The sequence below is a fragment of the Tursiops truncatus genome, chromosome 10, assembly GCF_011762595.2.
Source record: "Tursiops truncatus isolate mTurTru1 chromosome 10, mTurTru1.mat.Y, whole genome shotgun sequence".
NCBI classification, from domain to species: domain Eukaryota; kingdom Metazoa; phylum Chordata; class Mammalia; order Artiodactyla; family Delphinidae; genus Tursiops; species Tursiops truncatus.
This window is the reverse complement of record NC_047043.1, coordinates 83,403,133-83,423,968: the sequence shown is the minus strand read 5'-3', so window position 1 is coordinate 83,423,968 and position 20,836 is coordinate 83,403,133. Positions and strand designations below refer to the sequence as shown.

Below are 20,836 nucleotides of genomic sequence, written 5' to 3'. Positions count from 1 at the left end.
CTAATGGTTTTGAGCCACTTTATTTCTCTAAGTCCCTCGTCCCTTCACCTCCTGCTTCCTGATCTGGCCCTCACGCTTCTGTTACGTGATTCTTCTGGTTCTGGAGTATGCTTGTGCTGACTTCCACAGAGTGTCAGGGGCAGGGCTTAAATGAGAAGAATTAGTGTTGGAACTTTCATTTATGCTCTTTGGTTTTCCGGGTCTTGTTGTTTCCTCTAACATATGGACAGGGTTCCACACAGACCTTGTGACTCACCAGTGCAAACACTCGCATGGACATAATGCGCATGCCTGCCTAATGGTGTTAATATCTTTTGGATTAGTGGTCCCTATGTCTGTATTGACACAGTTGCTCACAGCCCCTCTTTGGAAAGCATTCTGTTTTCTTAACAAGATCCCAGTGTTAATGCTGCCAGTGGGAAACTCTCACTGACAACCTCAGCATAGCGATCGCCCTTATGGGTGTCAGAAACAAAAGCTGGACCTCTGCCTCTTCTTGTCCTTTTCCTTTATGTATCCCTTCACTTGTCACCATTGCAAACAGGCATTCGGCCTTTGTCATCACCCGCTCTGTGTTGGTGATGGATCAGAACACACCGACCAGCCCACAGGTACTCCCCCTCTCCTTCTCTGCTCCGTTGTCTTGCTGTGCCACAGGCTTCTGAGAATCAAGATTGCATGTTTTGCCCAGTGAATCTGAAAAGGGAGGTGGAGCCAGATTGGAGGGGATGGTGAAGAGAGTAACTGCCAGACTTATGACCTGTCATCATGGCCCCCAACCTCAAGTTCTTACCATTGGTGAAGCAGCTGATTTACCATCGATAGTCTACACATAGGACGCTCCCTGGTCCTAAAGGATAGGGTCTAGTCCTCGAAGCATCCGACACACTGCCCTGTGCTCTCGTGGCTTTTGTGGGTCTTTGTCCCATCAGTCAAGGATAATTCTGAGGCTCTTCCTTCCCTATTGAAAATTCAAATTAAAGAGACTTAACCACTGGGTCACTGTCGACTCAGGAAGTAAACCCAGTTACAGACTGCCTCTCCTTGAGGACTCCTTCACGCACTTTTGTTTTCTGAAAGTTTAGTCATTTGAATGTGTGCCCCACTGTCATGAGGTTTGCCGTATCTGCTTAGATGACTATTGTAATTTATATTATTTTCTTTAAATCGAGTCATTTTTAATTTAAATAAAATAAGCCTCATCCTTAGACATGATATCTGTGAAACCAGAAGTTGCAGATGCTAGATATATTTTTGGCTAATACAAATTAAAGTAAATCTGCCGGTTTGTAGAAATACGCATTCTTGTTCTTCCTGACATCGTGTGGGCCACCGTTGAGTCCGTGTATATCACCTATTGGGATATTTTGGTAGGATTTCCCTCTCTTTACTGAGGAGGGGCCTTGACTGCCTATGGTACTATGCCAAGTGGATTGAAACCCTGCTTTCATGATACCCCCTGGTTTCCTAGAAAAGCCCAAGTGCGTCACTCCCCTTCCTAAAAAAGTTAATTCAAGATCCTACTTATTCACACGTACATCCTCTCCTCCCAGGTTCAGGGATGCCATGAAGGCTGAGAGGATACCCAAGGCAGCCCTAGAGTCTGGGACCTGTGAAGCTTTGAGTTGTTGTCAAACCCAGATTCAACAGTGTACTCCGGGGTACTACTGATCCGTAGAGTACCTGGCAAACACTGTTCACTGGCCAAGTCACTCAGTAGATCCGTGCTAATGTGAAACTGGTGTTTGCTGAATAGAAACAGGAGATGATGGCCTCTTCCCGGTGCTAGCTTCCTTTAGTCTTAGCTGTTTCATTATATTAAAAAAAAAAAAAAAAAAAAAAAGACTTGCATATACTTCTTAAATAACTTTGGGCCAGTGAGAGTTTTCATGAGTTTGTACCTATTGCTTGGTGAGGTTGCCCAGTGTCTCCGCTTTCCATATTTATCCATCCCCAGTTTGCTTTTCACCCCATAGTTAATAGAGAAGACAGCTCACGTGTGTTTCTGTAAGTACGCTCACTTTTAGGTCAGATCCGGAACAGGGAACTCTCAAGCTCCTTAGAGCTCCAGGGTCCAACAGCAGCAGCGTTATCCAGGCGTGTGCTACACATGCGTAGTCTTGGGTCCCACCCTAGAACTGCTGGATTAGAATCTGCATGTTAAAAAGATCTCCAGGTGATTTACAGCTATAAGAGAATTTGAGAAGCATTAGTCTTTGATTAGCAATGGAAAAAGGCAGAGTGAGCATCCTTACCTATAGACAGTTTTAATCCTTTTATCCCACGCAACAATCTTTGAGTCATTCCCTTGCCATCTTCAACGTTTGCCATACCTGCATATACATATTACAAGTTTTTACGTTTTCTTGAAACTGATTAACTTAAACAGGGTTTATAAAAAGCTACCCCTGAGAAGTCACAGATCTGATGTCAAAATTGTTTTCCAGTCTACCCGAGCGCGAATCCATAACTACGAAAGCGAGGGTATTTTTATGTAACTCAGAGTCACCCAGCTCACCACGTTAGTTGCCCATGCCCTAATGGGGTCCATTGTAGAAAGGTGACGCTGTATTTCTTTCAGGATAATTTGTATTTCCGGGGGGGGGGGGGAAACGGACGTAAACAGTTAATAGGTTGTATTTCAGATGTGAAGTTACTTAAGGTAGCCCTCACGTCTCGAGGCACAATATTGAGAGCAGATAATAACAATAATCTCCATCATTGTTTAAAAGCACAAATCTGGCGCTTAACAGACTAATTCACAGTCACTCCAGTTGCAAGTTTTCCTCATGAATATCATATCACAAGGGAATGTGAAATCCTCTAATTAAACATGATTTGAAAAGCAGCAGAAAATTGAGATGATGAATGTTCTGGGGAAGGAGAGTCAAGGATTCACTGCGTGGGAGAGGGAAGGGGAGAAGCATGTGTGTGCATCTCCCAGTTTGCAGAGGACTCCATCTTTCCTTGCTCTAGAGTAGGCCCTTTAATGGGCTTTAGTAAAACACCCGTCTCTTGGCGGTGAGACTATAGAGCTGATTGCCAACTTGCTTTGGAAACCTGATTAATAAACACCTAAGGATGGAGTATTTCTGAAATGAGCACAGATTAAGGCAGCGTGCTGGAAATGTAAGGCCAAAGTCATGTCCCAACTCTTCAGTATAAAAGAAGCAGCCCATTTGCTTCTTGAAGTGTCTTCAGTGAAAGTTAAAGGAGAAAGGTCATTTTCACAAAGGCACCAGGAAAAAAGACACAATGCTTGAGTCACCCTTTCCCCTGTTCGCACGTATCATTTGCACTTTTCCAAGGCAAGTGTAGGACCTTTCCCCCCGGATGCTACCGTATAACACCTGAAGAAACTTGACCTGTCCTTTTATTTACTGCAAGAGACTGGGATTTGACTCCTGGCTGGTTTTGAGGAGTTATACTCTAGTATGAAAAGTATTCAAACAATAAACGCTAAGATGGAAAATTGTGCTCGATATATAAGTAATCATCTCTTCTGCTCTTGTGAATCTGCGTTGTTCTTTTTTATATGGTCATCTGTGATCAAGTTCCAAAGCCAGCTCAACTAGTTTGGTTTCATTCAAGTAGACTTACTGTACATATCAGAAACACTTGATATCAATTCGTTCTTGAAAATTTAGTGTAAAAGCATCTGAAGTCTGATGATATTTTATTTTCAGTTATCACTTCATCACTCGAAATCAAATTCAGGCTCCCATATTCAAACCTAAGAAATTGGGTACGTTACTTAAAATCTTACTGAGAGTAGGTTATGGTAGCAAAGTAGAAGTCAGGGAGATGTGATAAGAACTAAAAAGTAAAGAGAAAAGAGAAAGAAGGAAAGTAGGATCGCTTTTGTGTAAGTTGTCGTTAAAGAATTAAAGCAAAAGAAAGAAAAAGGTTTAAAACGGCAGTGGCTTCCGCTGACGTGTGCTCTCGTTATGATCACAGTTTAGTGGAAAGTACTTTTTATTAATAGGTAGCCCTGAAACTGTGTTTGAAGAGAACACCTTGCTGGAAACCTGAGGTATCTGGAATAGTTTCGTGTTTTGGGCTAGGAATGAGCATCTCCTGGTCACCAAAATCATAGGCCGTGATGGATCTGAGCGGGGAAGATTCCACGGCTGACAGTGTTACGGGGTGGGCACAAAGAAGCGTGTGCGCATGGACATGAGACCAAAGAATTGGAAAGCAGACAGACAGACAAGGAGAGACTTGAGCCAGAGACAGGCACAGACGCGGCTTGTCAGAGAACTGGTGTTCATCATTAGTATCCTGGCTGCCTGCCTCAGGGTCAGCATTGCACTAACGTTGGCTGGATGGATGAAAAGCCAACATGGTGGGAAAGAGGCAGGTGGCCAGTGGGCAAAGGGGGTTAGGTGTGATTTTTTGGTGTCTGTATCTGTGGGGGGTGGGGAAGGGTTTAGAAGAAGAGAGCTTCCTGCCCACCCCCCCAGCAGAGGTAAGGGCGTGGATCTCATCCATTCCTTTAACCCATTCTCATTAAGCACCTACTCCTTCTTCATCTTGTCAATAACAAGGTATGTCATTTGTGCCACACCCTCTCTCATCTGCATAACTGGTAGAAGTTTGGTGGAGGCGTTCCCAACTGGGAGAAGCAGCACAGGTCATCATGTGTGATCCCCTTTGGTTTTCAAATGAGGAATTGGAGGGCAGGGCAGTTAAATGACTTGCAGGTTCCTGGTTTTTAGCGCATCTATAATGCAGAATGAGGTTTTCATTCACCTGGCACCCACCCCTCCCCATAGAGAAATATTACTGACCTTCAATAAAAGGGTAAGTTACACTCCATTTATTTGTTAGGCAGAGAGATACACCAAGTACATTCTGAAAAGACTTTTCAGCACACAAAGGAGCAACAGGATCTGGAAAATAAAAACTGTCCCTCGGCACTCATTCCTTAAAATGTTCAGTTGCTCAAGTTTTATTTTTATTAAAAATTTATCGCTGCCCCCCCAATCAAACTTCAAAACTTACTTTATAACAATGTGATTTCAAGAGTTATTTTATATTTTGAGTATAAATTCTTTTGAGAATGGGAGTAGTACATCTGGGGAAAAGAAATCCAGCAAAAGTGAAGCAAAAAAAAAAAAGAGAGAGAGAGAAAAGAAAAAAAACCCTTCCAATCTTTACATTTATGTTCATTTGGCTTTTGGCAAAGGTGCCAACACAGCACAGTTCATCTGGAGTAGAACAGTCTTTTCATCAAATGGTGCTGGGACAACGTGCAAAAGAATGAAGTTGGACACCTACCTCACACAAAATACAGAAATTAACTCAAAATTGATTAAATGTGAGTGCGAAAGCTCTTGCAAGAGAACATAGGAATAAGTCTTTATTAGTTTGGCTCAGTCAGTGGTTTCTTAGATGCGACACCAAAAGCGCAGGGAAGCAAAGGGGGAAAAGAAAAAGATTGGACTTAATCAAAATTTCAAACTTTTGTGCTTCAAAGCATACCATCGAGAAACTGAAAAGACAGTCCACAAAATGGGAATCAGTGTTTGCAAATCATATATCTCATAATGGACTTGCGTGCAGAAAATACATGCATGAAAAAAACGTTTGCAGTCCACAATAAAAAGAACCCAGTGTTTTTTAATGGGCAAAGGATCTGAATAGACATTTCTCTAAAGAAGACACACAGATGACCAATAAGCACATGAGAAGATGCTCTGCATCATTCATCTTTAAACAGACACAGATCAAAAGTACAAAAAGGTACCAATTTACATCCGCTGGGATGGCTAAGATGAAGACAGACACCTCGTGCTGGCAAGGATGTGGAGAAATTGGAACCCTCAAACAGTGCTGCCCCTCTCCATCAAACTTCGAGACTTATTTTAAACAATGTGATTTCAAAAGTTATTTTGAAAAAATAGTAGTGCAGCTGCTTTGGAAATAGTCTGCTAATATGTTAACCACGGAATGACCACATGACCCAACAATTCTATTCCTAGTTATATACCCCAAATTATTGAAAACTTATACTCAAACAGGTACATGTACCTGTATTTTCGTATCACCACTCTTCACAATAGCCAAAATGTAGAAACCTCCCAACTGTTGATCAGCAGATGAATGGATAAACAAGATGTGTTAGATACATGAAGTGGAATAGTATTCAGCCATAAAAAAGGAAATGAAGCACTGACACATGCTACAGTGTGGATGAACCTCCAAAACATGTTGTTAAGTGAAAGAAGCCAGACACATAAGACCACATGTTATGCGATTCCATTTGTATGAAATGTTCAGAACAGACAAACGTCTGGAAACAGAAGGTCGATTAGTGGTTGGCAGGGACTAGGGGAGTGACTGCTAATGGGTCCAGGGTTTCTTTTTGGTGTGATATAAAATGTTCTAACATTACACTGTGGTGGTGGTTTTACAACCCCGTGAATATTGCGTTATATACTTTGTATACACCATTGAGTTATGTACTTTATTCATATATTTATGGCCGCACCCTGTGGCTTGCGGTATCTTACTTCCCCGAGCAGGAATTGAACCCAGGCCCTCACAGTGAAAGTGCCGAAGACCACGCTAACCACTGGACGGCGCTAAGCGCCGAACCGCCAGGGAATTCCCTGAATTATGTACTTCAAATGAATGAGTTGTATGGGATACGAATTATACCTCATTGAAGCTTAGAAAAATGTATTCCATCAATGGGAGCCGTTAGAGAATGCCCAACAGTCTTCCGTAACTTAATATATCAAACAAGATGCTAGTGAAATGGAATACAATTTATAATTTGGGGTTGATTGGTGGGGGGCAAGGGGAGAAGTTATAAACCCTAATGGGCACAGATGTAGCCTTTTGTTACAGATGAATCAGAAATTGAGCAAACAAACAGAGGGCAAATTTGGAAAAGGGAAAAACCAAATAGGACGAGACTTAGAAGGCAGACGTGAGAACGTAGGTCAGGACACAGGAAAAGCTGGAGGCGTGCCTTTAGGAGAAAAGAAAATTGGCATTGAGGTACAGCGAGGCGTCTGTGCTTTTCTTGTTTCTTCAGATTCTTTTCCATTGTAGTTTATTACAAGATATTGAATATAGTTCCCTGTGCTGTACAGGAGATCCTTGTTGATTATTTATTTTATATATAGTAGTGTGTATGTCAATCCCAAACTCCTAATTTGTCCTCTCCCCTCCCTTTCCCCTTCGGTAACCATAAGTTTGTTTTCTATATCTGTGAGTCTGTTTCTGTTTTGTAAATAAGTTCATTTGTATCATTTTTGTTTTTAGATTCCACATATAAATGATATCATATGAAATTTGCCTTTCTCTGTCAGACTTAGTTCACTTAGTATGATAATCTCTAGGTCTATCCATGTTGCTGCAGATGACAATATTTCATTCTTTTTTGTGTACGTATACCACACAAGAAAGAAGTTTATCCTTCTCATCTGTCGATGGACACTTAGATTTCTTCGATGTCTTGGCTCTTGGGGTGCATGTATTTTTTTGACTTAGAGTTTCCCTCAGCTATCTGCCCAGGAGTGGGGTTGCTGGACCATATGTAACTCTATTTTTAGTTTTTTAAGGAAACTCCATACTGTTTTCCGTAGTGGCTACACCAGTCTACGTTCCCAGCGGTGCAGGAGGGTTCCCTTTTCTCTGAGGTGTCTGTGCTTTTCCTCTCCTTCAAAGATGATTCTCTTGGTTACTACCGCAGGGAAAATCAGCTTACAGGACCAAGAGCATAGGGCCACTAAAGTCTACAGGCTGCAGTAAGAAGCTGTTCTTAGTTTTAGCAGTGATTCTAGTTCAAGTTTTGGCTGAGTAATGCACTTGGGAAGGGAGTAGTGAATAGTCGCCGCTGAAAAACCATAACCATTATGTAAAATCTTCTCAAAGGCCAGAGTCAGTGTTGAAATTAAGGCTCTGGCTGGTATACTTTGATATAGGAAGAATAAATACCAAAACAAGTCTTAAATAAATGTCAGTGACACCATTACATCATACTGAATAATACAGAGTGTATTTAGTATTAGGTAATGTCAGGAATTATTACCTGTTTTTGTGTAGTTATACTTTTCATGGCAAGTTGGTTCTTCCTAACCTGAAATGCTGTCACTGTTTCGTGTTAATAAATATATCGATTTTTTACATACCAAGGGTCATCAGGAGAAATTTAGATCATGGGGCTTTTCTTGAGTGTGTACTATCTGCGTTTTAAATATTTGGACTAAAGGTAAATAATAGAAGGTGCGAATGCTCTCTTCTCAAGTGCATTGGCATCATTCTGGGCTGTACCTTCAAGACATTTTTTAAAAGGCAAGCATTAACTTAGTGTATATCCACACAGACATTAAATAGAATAATATTATTGTCTGTATGAGTCTGTCTCGCATTTATTGAGCCCATGTTCTGTGTTAGGTACCGAGTGGGCAGAGATGAGCTAGTTGTGATTCCCTGTCCCTAAAACTTTTCAACCTGGGAGTTCATAGTAAAAAATAGTTTATTAAACAATTGACCCTAAAGTTTTGAAGTTTAATTTTGGGGCAAGCATGTTGAAATCCCTTTAAAATCAAATACATCTATTTATTCATCCATTTATTCAGCATTTATTCAGCACTGATCTTGGCGGCTTTCCAGAAGTTATACTCCTCACACGGGTGAGCTACCCGTAACCAGTATATGTAAATGATTGGGCTCACGGGCTTTATCTGACTGTCAGATGTTGAGATGGTCATTTTTCCATCAAGTTTCATCCTGGAAATGAAATTCTAAATTCATTCAAGTTTAACAATTCCTGTACTCGTTTTTTTTTTTTTTTTTTAAATTTCCCATCTTGTCCCTTTTGGCAAGTCCTGAAAGGCAGTAAGGGTATAAAGGCTTGTTCCACTTCTCTGATGAAACAGAAAAGTTCCCATTCAGGGGTACAGCCGGTGGGGTCTAACGATGCTTCATCCGGAATGACTGAAAGGCCAGAAGTGAGACTCAGCCACACGGGCAGCAAGGATACAGCATTTGCTACACCAGCATCAGGGTGCGTGGCAGGCTGGAAGTCGAGTCCTGCGTAGCACTTGATTTTTCCATGTGTGTGTATGTCTCTGTATGGGTTTGTGTGTGTGTGTGTGTGTGTGTGTGTATATACGTATATTTAACAATTGCACAGCAAAAAACACCTACAATGCACAAAATTAAAACTTCGAAAGATACCGAAAAAATGATACAGTGAAAATCTCGCTTCTCTGCTCGCCGCCCCACCGCAATGCCCGGTCCCCCGCCCCAGAGGCGACAAGTGTTAAGAGTATCTTATGTATCTTTGCAGAGATACTCCACCAGGGCATCACTGCCAGTCTGTTCTTCTTCCTTTCAAAGCCAAGCACTTTATCTCAGACAGTTGTATATTTTAAAGTGTCCAAATATGAACAGCAAGTGACAGCAGTATGTATCCCGTGTTTCCATGTTTGTAAACTAGAGCCCACGAGAAGGAGAGTGCAGTGTGGTGACGTGCCGGGGTGCCCGCACCGTTGGCCAGGGCAGGGTTGCGTCAGGTGTGGGACGAGGGTGGGGCAAAGTTGAGCCAACACAGCATGAGGTGAACTTTTAAAAATAAGAACATATAATGCTTTCATGATAAAAAATACAGTATTAACGCAGAGGCACATTTTCAAGAGGTCCACTGAGTGTGTAAATATGTGCGTGTGCCAGGAGTTGGCATTCCTCTAGCCTTCAGGGTGTGACTGGCGATGCTTCTGAGGCTTCAGTGAGTTGTCATTGGTCCTTTTCTTTGAAATAAGGATATTGAGTTGAACCAAAAATAAATTCTTAGAGGAGAGTAGTTTTTATTCAGCCCAAGGAGCCTTTCCAAATAAGTCAGCCTAGAAACGGGGGGCGGGGGTTAGGGTGGAGGTGGCCCACGTGCTGAATTATGTACTTTTATTTCTAGTTGTGAATTCCTCTAGTGAAGGCGTGGTACCTTCTTTCCTACTGTTACTTTCAGAGCCCTCCTGGCTTAACCCACAAGGCACAGTAGAATAACCATTGGCAGTTTCTAACTGATGATGCTAATTTTATATCCTCACTAGTGGAGGCTCCTCTTTTCCAACCTGAAGAATCACACAAAATAGGTATAATGGCTGAGAGTGTACTGGGCATGTAGCATTTCTCAAGAGCAACTTAATGGAGTATTAATGGTCAATCTTAAAACGTAGTACTCATTTAACTGAGTGATTCCATTTCTCTGAATATATCTTCTAGTAAAAATCAGTTATATACTGGGATGTTTTGCCTGGTAAAATTTAATTTCTAACATTTTTCCTAAATATTAGAAACATGAAGGGAATCTCAGTGTCCAAAATAGAGGAATGGTTATATCAATTTTGGCAGATAGCTCGAGCTAAGAGGCTACATGACAGACTGTTACACATCAGTAACTGAAGCTTTTGAAGATTAGTGGATAACATGAGAGAGTATTTTCAAAATTATCTAAAATTTAAAAGGATGCAGATCTTCATGCCTAATTTGTCAAAAATTGTGTGTGTGTGTGTGTGTGTGTGTGTACTTGAGGGTAGTTATTTCTTTTCCAGATTTTTCAAGGATTTTATAACAAATATATACTAACGCATTTAGGATTGTGAAAATACTTTAAATAATGCTAATAAAATTGGTAAAGAGAAGAGTTATTATGGTTGGATATTTTTTCTTTTTCCTTGTAAGATGTTGGTAGGAACAGTTTTCTTTTTAAATGCTATCCTTCCCTCTCAGATATTCTGAGAATCTTGGTACTTTGAAGGATTCTTGGATGTTAAATGTTGCCAGTAATTTTTTTTAATTCTATTTTCATATCATACCTCTTTTATTCTTTAAAGACTCTGCAGGTGAACAAAGATAGGTAGTCATTCTTTCCTTCGGTCCAGTGGAATTTTACCCTCGTAACCGCTCAGAGAATATCATTGTATCGTTGGGCTTTAGAAACCTCACTGTAACTACCTTAGTTCACTTGTGCTATTCTTTTCTCTCATGGGGGCACCTTTCAGTGCTTTCCTGAGTTAGTTTAATGCATTTTTTTGTTTGTTGTTGTTTCTCAGCTTTGTTTTCTATTGTCAGGGAAACTAGCTTATTATTTTCAAATTTTATTAGATTTCCAAGCAAGTCATTGAAAAGCCACAGGGAGACCTATGGATCTTTGATAAAGTGTTGTTCAGTGTATACGTGTGTTTGGTATTCATGACCCTCAGTTTAAATGTTCATAATACATTCACTGTGGATTAATTATAAGTCAGGGACAAGTGGCGTTTGTGTGTATGTCTGCTCTACGAATGTGAATCGATAAAATATATGACTACACATCCTGGGGGTTATATAAACTACAGGCCTCTCGTGTGTGTGTGTGTGTGTGTGTGTGTGTGTGTGTGTGTGTGAAATCATAATTCAGTGTGCTTGAAGTTCAAAGTCAGGCAGCGGCAGTGGAGTAAGTTGCAAAATAGCCCTTTCCTTGAAGACAGTGTGCTTTAGTACGAAACGGAACTCTTAATGTCAGTTTTATGTTTCTATTTGACAGAGTCTAAGGTTATGGAAACGACTGTAAAAATAATTTGTCTGAAAGAAGTCTGGATGCAGAAATCTAATAGAGAAAATATTTGAGAATATGGTTCATCAGCAAGTACAACAGATACACTTTTCTAAGTGCCAAATGGCATGGATCAAAGCGTCCCATGACCTGGATCCGTGTGGCCCAATCATTACCTATTGATTGGAACCCCACAGGAGGATTAACCCTTTCACGTTCATGCCAAGTTTTCTTTCACTCTTTGGTGTTAGTAATTTTAGGGATAGAATCTTCCTGCCACTATTAGCTTTTTTTTTTTTTTAAGTTAATCATCTACTTGGATACATTTGTCTTTCTCAATTATTTTATTCTGAATTATTTAATTGCACTCTTCTTTGCTTGATAAACTTAACCAGTGAAAAGATTTTACAATTTCGGGAATACTGTTGGTGGCAGAAGAGGGGGAGAAAAATATGTAACATTCTGGGTAGAAAACAGCGAGAGCATCTCAAAATCAAGTACAGATGTTATCATCTTCATTAGGTAGGTTAAAGGATAAGTTCTAGCCTTTTAACGAACCCTTTGCAGTCTGAGTGGAGGGCTTTGCCTCTAACGAAAACCTGTCGAGCACTTTTCACACGTGGTGGCACATTTGTACTATTGGGCTGTTCGCATTTTGAAATTGAACTCTTGCTGTAAGTAGAGCGCCGTGCAGAAGTAATTCGTAAATTCCACAGGAAGAGGAAAGCACGGATTGGTTCACCTTTGGCCACGTGGGCTGCCTCCTCTTACCTCGTATGTCTGGTGGGGGGGTTCTGCGCAGCCAACTTATTCTCTTGTCCTCTGTGTGTTTTCTTTCAGTTTGTCCCACGAGGAGCATCCCCATAGCCATCCTCTGTATGGACATGGCGTATGCAAGTGGCCTGGCTGTGAAGCAGTGTGTGAAGATTTCCAGTCATTTCTAAAGTAAGAAGGATTTGATATTGCTTTCTTCTCTCGCGTAGCCGTCACCTCCCGCTCTTCGTACTTTTCCTCATGCGGTGCCTTTTTGATGGCGAGTTTCACGCCACCATTTTGAGGGTAGCCTCTAAGTCACCATGTCGAGCAGTGTCCCGGGAATAGTTACAGAGTCTGCTGAGGGTTGCCTTGTAAAGGGGGAAGGATTTACATCCAAGGGCATTTTTGATCCTCTTAGTGAGATCCTGTATTTACTTATTTTCTCAGAATGACAGTGATTAAGTAAAAATTCTCCCAGTATTAAACATGCAGTAATTCAGTTTTCACTTCTATTCACATCCCTACATATTAAATCAATGACATACGCCCTAGCTCTAGCTTTATAAAATTGGTGTCAACTAGTGGCCACTAATAGCTTGGAGACCGGGCCTCTTCTTTGCTTCTTCACAAATGACTTTATAAACGTAAGAAACGGATGCCCGGGAAAAGCTACCAATCTGATTCTTATCTTTCTGCATTGGTGTTGACTTCTGTTCAGATTCTTGTCCTTATAGGGAGGCGAGAGTAAGTTTAATTCCTACAGTTAAAGTATGACTAAAACTTGGGTTATCCCATTTGAATCTGTACCACTGATAAAGCATCCCTGTAAGTAAATGGTACGTTCATCCTCTCCTAACCGAAGTGAAATGCTTCTGCACGACGTGTTAACATTTCCCTCATCTACGGTGCCTTGTCCTTTAAAGATATCGAGACGAAACCACCCTGCATTATTGACATCACATAAATATATTCATAGTATCGGTGAATCACTGATGTATGGAGTGAATATAATACTACGTTATATTTAGTATGTTTATCTATCATGCAAGAAGCAAACATGTGCACTTGTAAAACTCCTGTATATATAGGTACGTGACGGTTTGCAAAGTGGGTGTCGGGACTGGGGGCAGTGGGGAGTCTTTGCCTCTGGCTTTTCTGTCTCATTCAAGCCCCAGGAAATAGAGGCGGGCTGATTTAACATGCAGGTCTCTGGTTTTGTGCGGTCTTTCTATCATTAGAACAATCTCTGTATCTTTCTTTACAGACCTGGGTACAAATATTTTAATAAAGCCACCCTTAGAGATAGATCTCGTGCTACCTGCAAGCGCTTTTGGTGAATATCATTTTTTTGATTAATGAATGGGAGTCTGTGAAAACATTGTAGAGCTTCCCCGCTGTAATATTTTACTTCGAGAGCATTATGTGCTCCTTAAAAACGGAAGTATGTAAAATTTTTAAAAAAGATATTTTACATTGTTTCTAAATATTAATACTCAAGAGCAGTGATACTTTATCTTAAATTAAGCAACAGTCCGTTACAATTATGATGATTCTGGTTAGAGCTATTGGGCTTTGTTCTCTTATAAATCCCTCATTGTAGAATCTTTGTTTTGTTGCTTCCTGATCACTTGCCTAATTGTTTGTAGATAACGAGACAAAAAGTTCTTGGCAGAAACCACGTTTAAATTCTGATTTCACCTTCGGCACCAGTGCTACCTTTGATAAATATCTCGGTGCTAATTTCACTCCTCTATAGAATGGCTAGAAAACATCTGTAAATACGATTTATTTTATAAAGTCTCCAGAACTATAAAGTTGCTGTCAACATTTTTGGTGACATGTATCAGTTTTAGAGTCATGAGGGAAGAGGGCGTTTTTCCAATTGATCACTCACAAATTTTTGTTAATAGGCAAAGTATTTCCACTGTAATCCTCAAATCTTAGTTCCTTTTATTATGCGAGCTGGCGTTGGGGGGGGGGGGGGTGTGTGGTTGGGTGTGTGTGTGTGTGTGTGTGTGTGTGTGTGTGTGTGTGTGTGTGTGTGTGTATGTATATGTATATGTATATGTATATGTATTGGGGGGACAAATATACCTCCACAAAGAAACAGCACACTTTTCAAACTACATCGATTTCTAAAGAAAAGAATCTGAAGATCATCAGAATTAGAAGCTAACTTGATTCCTTTAAAAAAGCCCTTTTCTCTTCTAAGGATATTAGGAGTCAGGCTCTTATGTAGGAAACCACCTATTTATTTTTCACTTTTATTCATGTCTCTATTATTTATTGTGGTTTTGCACATGATGTGGCATTTTTGCTCAGTGGAATTTTTTTTTTTTTTTTTTTTTTTGCGGTACGCGGGCCTCTCTCTGTTGTGACCTCTCCCGTTGCGGAGCACAGGCTCCGGACGCGCAGGCTCAGCGGCCATGGCTCACGGGCCCAGCCGCTCTGCGGCACGTGGGATCCTCCCGGACCGGGGCACGAACCCGTGTTCCCTGCATCGGCAGGCGGACTCTCAACCACTGCACCACCAGGGAAGCCCCTAATTTTCACTTTTATTCATGTCTCTATTATTTATTGTGGTTTTGCACATGACGTGGCATTTTTGCTCAGTGGAATTGGAATGCTCACTATGATCCCGCAACTGTTGCTTATTTATTTCGTAGTACTTATTTATTGACATATATTCGGCCAGAAGACTTCTGTTTGCAAGCTATAGAAAGCCAACTTTAATTGGTTTAAGCCAGAAAAAGCGGAGGATGGTAATTGGCTCCTATAACGAGGAGGTCTGGTGGTACCGCTGTCTTCAAGCATGACTGGACCCTGATGCTTGAACAAGGTTATTGGAGTATCGGTTCATTGCCCCTTAGCTCTGTTTTCTTCTTTGTTGCCTTCATTCTCAGGCTCTTGCCAAGTGGAACTGAAGAAGACAGATTTACCTGCCACAGGTGTATCCATCCCAGAGTGTATCTCTTTTCCAGTAGTGCCAGGAAAATGTCCTCAGCAGACTGTCATTGGCCCACACTGAGTCATGTGTTCTAGTTCTGAAGCAGTCACAGTGAGGCAGCCAGGCTTCAGTCACACGCCCACCTTCGGAGCAGAAGAAGAAGTTCACCCCACAGGAGCCACGTAGGGGCTGGGGATGAGACGCTTGGTTCACAAAAGTAAAAAATGAGTCTTGCAAACCAGCCGAGGGGAAAGTAAATGCTGAATAAGAAAAAAACCCTCTAGAACTCAGAGTTCTCTCGGTGCTTTCCTGAGTTTATCCGTTGACCTGCGGTCTGTGACAACTTCGGGATTTTGAGTTTCTCCTACAGCATGATTTCAGCTGTGGGAAATTCAGAGTTGTCTTCAGCTCTCAAGATCTTGCCTAGAGTAGTGGAAAGTAAGTTAGTCTTCTTGTGAACTCACGTCTCCCACGTGTGTGCTCCGTCTAAAGGGTAATCACATTGGCTTTAGCGAAACCAACTTTGCTTTCCATTGAGCTGGACTGAAAGAGCTGCCATACTGCTTGTGGTTCAAACAAAAGCCACATGGCCTCTTTGAATGACATCATAGTGGAGTCATTATTATCGGGAAGTGGGAAGTGATGTTTCAAACATTTCTTCTCAAACTGCCAGATTTGTAGGCGCTGAAAGCACCCCTTTCCTGGGCCCAGGAGTGGGCCATTAGCCCACTTTAGAGGTGTTCTCTTATGGTTTTAGCAAATTGATACCAGTGGTGCTTAGATTCTCAAGGGAGTCCTACTCAACAAAAATGTAATATTGCTCTGCCTTTGATTTAGGTGTTGCTTCACCGATTTCTTGTTTTTCTCACCTAAAAATCCCTGATTCTTCTAAATCCCCTGATTTTACACTCCCCTGGCAGAGCCCTGAACTGTGCAGCAGGCACAGTTCCAAGTACTTTATGTATATAACTCGTTCAGTACAGCCACCTTATAGTGGTATTACTGTAGTATTACTCGCGACCTACGGTTAAGGAAACTAAGGCACAGCAAAGTCAACCAGTTTTCCCAAGGTCACACAGCTTATAAGAGGTGGAGTCAAGATCCGAACCCAGACAGGATGGCTTCATAGGACTTGCTGTTAACTGTTCTATAATACCGCCTGGTTAGAAGCAGCTCATTTTATTAACTGTGTGCTCTCTGCCTAAGGCAGTAGGTATAAAGGAAGCTTTGAAGAAAGGCAGAATGGGCAGTGAAGCTACTTGCTAGGAGTGCGTTCTTTGAGCTCAGTATCAGCACGTGTGTCTTGGGACGATAGTAATAACTACCCCTTGGGGTTGTGAGAATGAAAAAGGTACCTCGTGTCAAGTGCCTGGCCCATAGCAGGCACTCTCGAAAAATATAAGTACTTCTTTTCTCGTCTACTTAAGTGTATTTTTTTGAATTAATTAATTTTAATTTTTTTGGCTGTGTTGGGTCTTGGTTGCTGTGCGTGGGCTTTCTCTAGTTGTGGTGAGTGGGGGCTGCTCTTCTCGTTGCGGGGCACGGGCTTCTCACTGTCGTGGCTTCTCTTGTTGCGGAGCACGGGCTCTAGGTGCGCGGGCTTCAGTACTTGTGGCACTCGGGCTCAGTAGTTGTGGCGCATGGGCTCTAGGCGCGCGGGCTTCAGCAGTTGTGGCACACGGGCTCAGTAGTTGTGGCTCACGGGCTCTAGAGCTCAGGCTCAGTAGTTGTGGCGCATGGGCTTAGTTGCTCCGTGGCATGTGGGATCTTGCCGGGTCAGGGATCGAATCCGTGTCCCCTGCATTGGCAGGCAGATTCTTAACCACTGCACCACCAGGGAAGCCTGCCTTAAGTGTATTTTTAAAAGAGAAATAATGGAAACTATCCAAACACGGCTGACCTCGTAACTAGGGAAGAGGTGGTGACTATGCAGAGCTTTGGTATGTCAGAAGAGACCGTTCTTTAATGTAATTTTTAACCAGAAATTTCTGGTAAGAAGTCCTACACAGTCGGATGTGATCTTAGGGCAAGGGTGGCAGACTTTTTCCATAAAGGATCAGATAGTAAATATGATGGGCTTTTGCAGGCCATCCAGTCTCTGAGACGAGCACTCAGCTCTGCCATCGTAGCAGGGAAGCAGCCTTAGGACCCTCTGTAAGGGCTGGGTGTGGCTGTGTCCCTTGGACCAGTTTGCTGACCTCTGACCTAGGGTACAGTTTTTGGTGTCATTATGTTTTTAGCTGAGCCACATTCTTGCATTCCCTGGGCATCATCGCTCCCCTGGGTTACTTTAGTGTGGATTCACAGAGCCCTCATTTTTATTCATATTGAGGGAGAATATCCATGCCTGCCTTTTATACTTACCCGGGTTTGTGTTCTTCCACCTGGTTTTCAGGGTTCAGTATGAAAGAGCAGAGTGACTTGGCTTGGTAAGTGTTTTCCAGTCTTCTGTTGCTCAGGCTAGGCAGCTGTAACTTTTAGAGAGGCCAAGATCAGTTGTTCAGGAGGAAACTCCCATGTGACAATAAAATGCCACTGTTGACAGAGAGAGAGGTGAAAAGAAGGGAGGGGGGACTCACAGGTCTCAAAATGTGGCCTCTTTTTTTTTTTTTTTCCCCTCCTGAGGGAAGAAGTATCATAACTCTTGGTCAATCAAAACCAGAGATTTGACACTCTTGTTTGTTCCCAAGGTGAGGGGATACCACAGGGCCCTTGATTTCAAAGATAAATACTGTACAAATAACCATCCTGTTGTCTTTCCCTCCCAGCCAACAGAGGGGCGCTTTATCACAACCAGCAGGTACCCTGTCTCTTGTGTGCATTTATTTCCCTGTTTCTTCTCCAAACAAGTTGCAGTTTTAGCGCTGATTATTTTTTTTCTAATCTCTGCGCCGTTAAGTGATCATGTGACAGTGGTGTTTGTTGGAGGAAACTGACGCCGGCAGGTACTCACGCTAACTCTAACGCAGCCCGCCAGCCCTGCATTGCTCGGAATCCTCCGATAACAGCCAAGCAAAGAGAAGCCCAGTGCCATCCAGATAGGTGAAGCTCAGGGTGTCCTCCTGTCCTCTCCCCACTTGGATCAGGTTTTATTCTTTTTTTAACCAGGTTGAAGATACGGTCCTCGCCAATAAAAATAGGGATCTATAATTCTTCCCCTTTGCTTTTTGAAAAAGGGCCCATACCATTCTTTGGCAAGGTGGCGAGTGGATCTGAAGGCTAAATCATGAGCACATTTTCCTGTTTCTGACTTAGAATGTAAAATCAGACACAGACCCCATAGTTTCACAAATACCAGTTCCTCATGTGTGTTTGGGAAAAATGTGTCCATTTCCCCTAGTTTTTCTTTTCGACAGTCACTTGCAGAACATCTAACAAAAGTATAATTTGGGCCCTTGCTTGATAGCCGTCTGAAAGAAATTGGGGTGTGTGTTTTTTTTTTTTTTTGTCTGTTTCTGTTTTTATCTCCTGGTTATTGCTCATGGAGAGAAGCACCATGCCAGACAATCAAAACCCAAATTCCTTTGCATGTTAGTCAGATGTACATCACTTTTTAAAGCCAAAACAAATTTTATATGTGCTGTCATAGAAGACGGGGAGGATAATGTCACGAGGAAATGCCCAGCGGTGGAACTTCGACCCTTTCAAGAAGGTCGAGGGCTGGAGACAGCAGAGGACATTTATTTCATCACTAATTCACTTAAAAAAAATTTTTTTTTTCTCTCTGAATTTCACTTCTGAAAACTGTGAAGAGTTTTATGTGCAAGAAACTCCTAAGTGCTGCTCTGTAATGTTTTCACAAGTGTTTTTATCATGGTAACATCTTGTTTACTTTAGTTCTCGGCCTAAAACTACTTGGAACATGTTAAGAAAACATTTCAAGAAAGCCTCCACAAAGAGGCTTTTGTTTTCACAGCCACCGCGAGGCTGCAAGGATCACAAAGGTGTTAACTTTCAGCCCCTTAAGCACTTCCACATGAAATTCCAGCACCAATGTTTGTGGTTTTGGAAAAACAAAGTGTACGTTAAAGAAACCAGGTATATGCTAATACACGTCGAAGGAGGCCGGATATCATAAATTGTTCCAAACCCATTCGTGGCTCTGGGTTTGCACACCTGGATGTTCTGCAGTGAAATTACCTCTGGGGAGTGCAGGAGAGCGCGTGGAGGGGGAGTCAGTCTTCTAGAAGGTGGGCATATGCAAATGTGATTCTAGCCTCCCAGTCTCAGTCACCGGAACTGGGGGAGGAAATTTTCCCCCATCAGAGCCCAGGTGACAAGTCGTGGAGTTTTCCACAATGAGCTTAATATGTTTCTGGATTTGACTTTCCCACTTACCGTGCCTTTTTGAGTTGTTTGACCGAGGAAGATCAGGTGGTACCAAAAAACATTTTCTTCCCCCTTGAAATGTCTCTCCTTTCACCTTTCTGACACTGTTCAGGAGTTCAAGACCTTTCCAAGTACTCAGAGGTCAGGGTGGCCTAAATACCACAGTGCCCTCTAGTGATCTGTAGAACGTTCGATAGAAAAGTTGAGACAAGTTTGCCAGAGGTAACCGGCCCAGTGCCACATCGCCTTGCTCAAAAAGCAGCAAATAACATCGGAATGCATTGTTTCTTGCAGCAAACAGATTTTAGTCAGAAATGCAAATGAAGTTTAATTTTTCCTCGTAGGCTTTGAAAGCATTAGAAAAATTTCTGACTGTCTACTCACGCAGTGCTGCACATCACTGTCTGTGTACACGGCGCATTGTACCACTGCAGAGACAGTGCTGTGTGTTCTTCTATTTTAAGAGCCATTAGCTAGCCTAGGTGTTTCACGTGATCGCTTCCGGCCTGTAATTAGAAGGCATCGCTGAAAAGACAGGGGGATCGTCTTTGCTCCACACTTTTATTGACAGTGTCTACCATATTACGGCCATGTCTAAATGGTAAAATTTATTATTAGCAGTAGTGTCACAAAAGTCTGAGACAGCGATTTTCCTTTCAATAAAAGTAGTTAAAAACCTTTTAGAAAATCCATAATTTTGATTGCTGGTACTTCATAAATGTATAACTGGTACTTTTTAGCTGTCTCTTTAGGGAAAAATGAGTTTTATCACTTGCAGTACCTGGGTTAATGAAATTGTGTGTTGGAATTTAGCCAGCATGAAAGATGAGATCATTCCCAGATACTAACATTGGCAACAGGTCTCATAAAAAGCTCTGACTCTTGAGTGAAGTATCATTCGATTTTTTAAATTATTATTATTATTTTATTTAAACTGAGGGATTAAGCTCATTGTCATCTTCAAAGTTTCAGTGCTGGCGAGAGTCTCATTTGGCCTCCCATTCGAAACCCAGCGACCTAAAAACCTGGACCGAGCCAAGAGAAACAGAGAAATGTCCATCAGTGCCTCGTCGAAGAATTTCCTTGCTTCAAATTTCAACTCCAGTTCCTGTTGAGCCCTTTACAAATCACGACTCTCAGCTCAAATTTGAAATAATGCTGCCTTTTTTCCTCCTGTGTTTGATTGTTTGTGGATATTAACTGTCCAGGAAATCCCATACTTACAGATATAAATCCAGAATGATCTTGTTTTT

General features: G+C 41.8%; 1 protein-coding gene across 9 annotated transcripts in view; it reads left to right on the top strand.

Moving 5' to 3' along the window:
* The window catches only part of FOXP1 (forkhead box P1), a 501,131-nt gene that overhangs the window by 431,395 nt on the left and 48,900 nt on the right, over positions 1-20,836 (top strand). For all 9 annotated transcript variants that reach the window (XM_073787565.1, XM_033865275.2, XM_033865278.2 and 6 more), the window contains one exon: positions 12,392-12,496. In XM_073787565.1, coding sequence (XP_073643666.1) covers positions 12,392-12,496 — 105 coding nt within the window. The remainder of the gene's footprint in view (positions 1-12,391; positions 12,497-20,836) is intronic.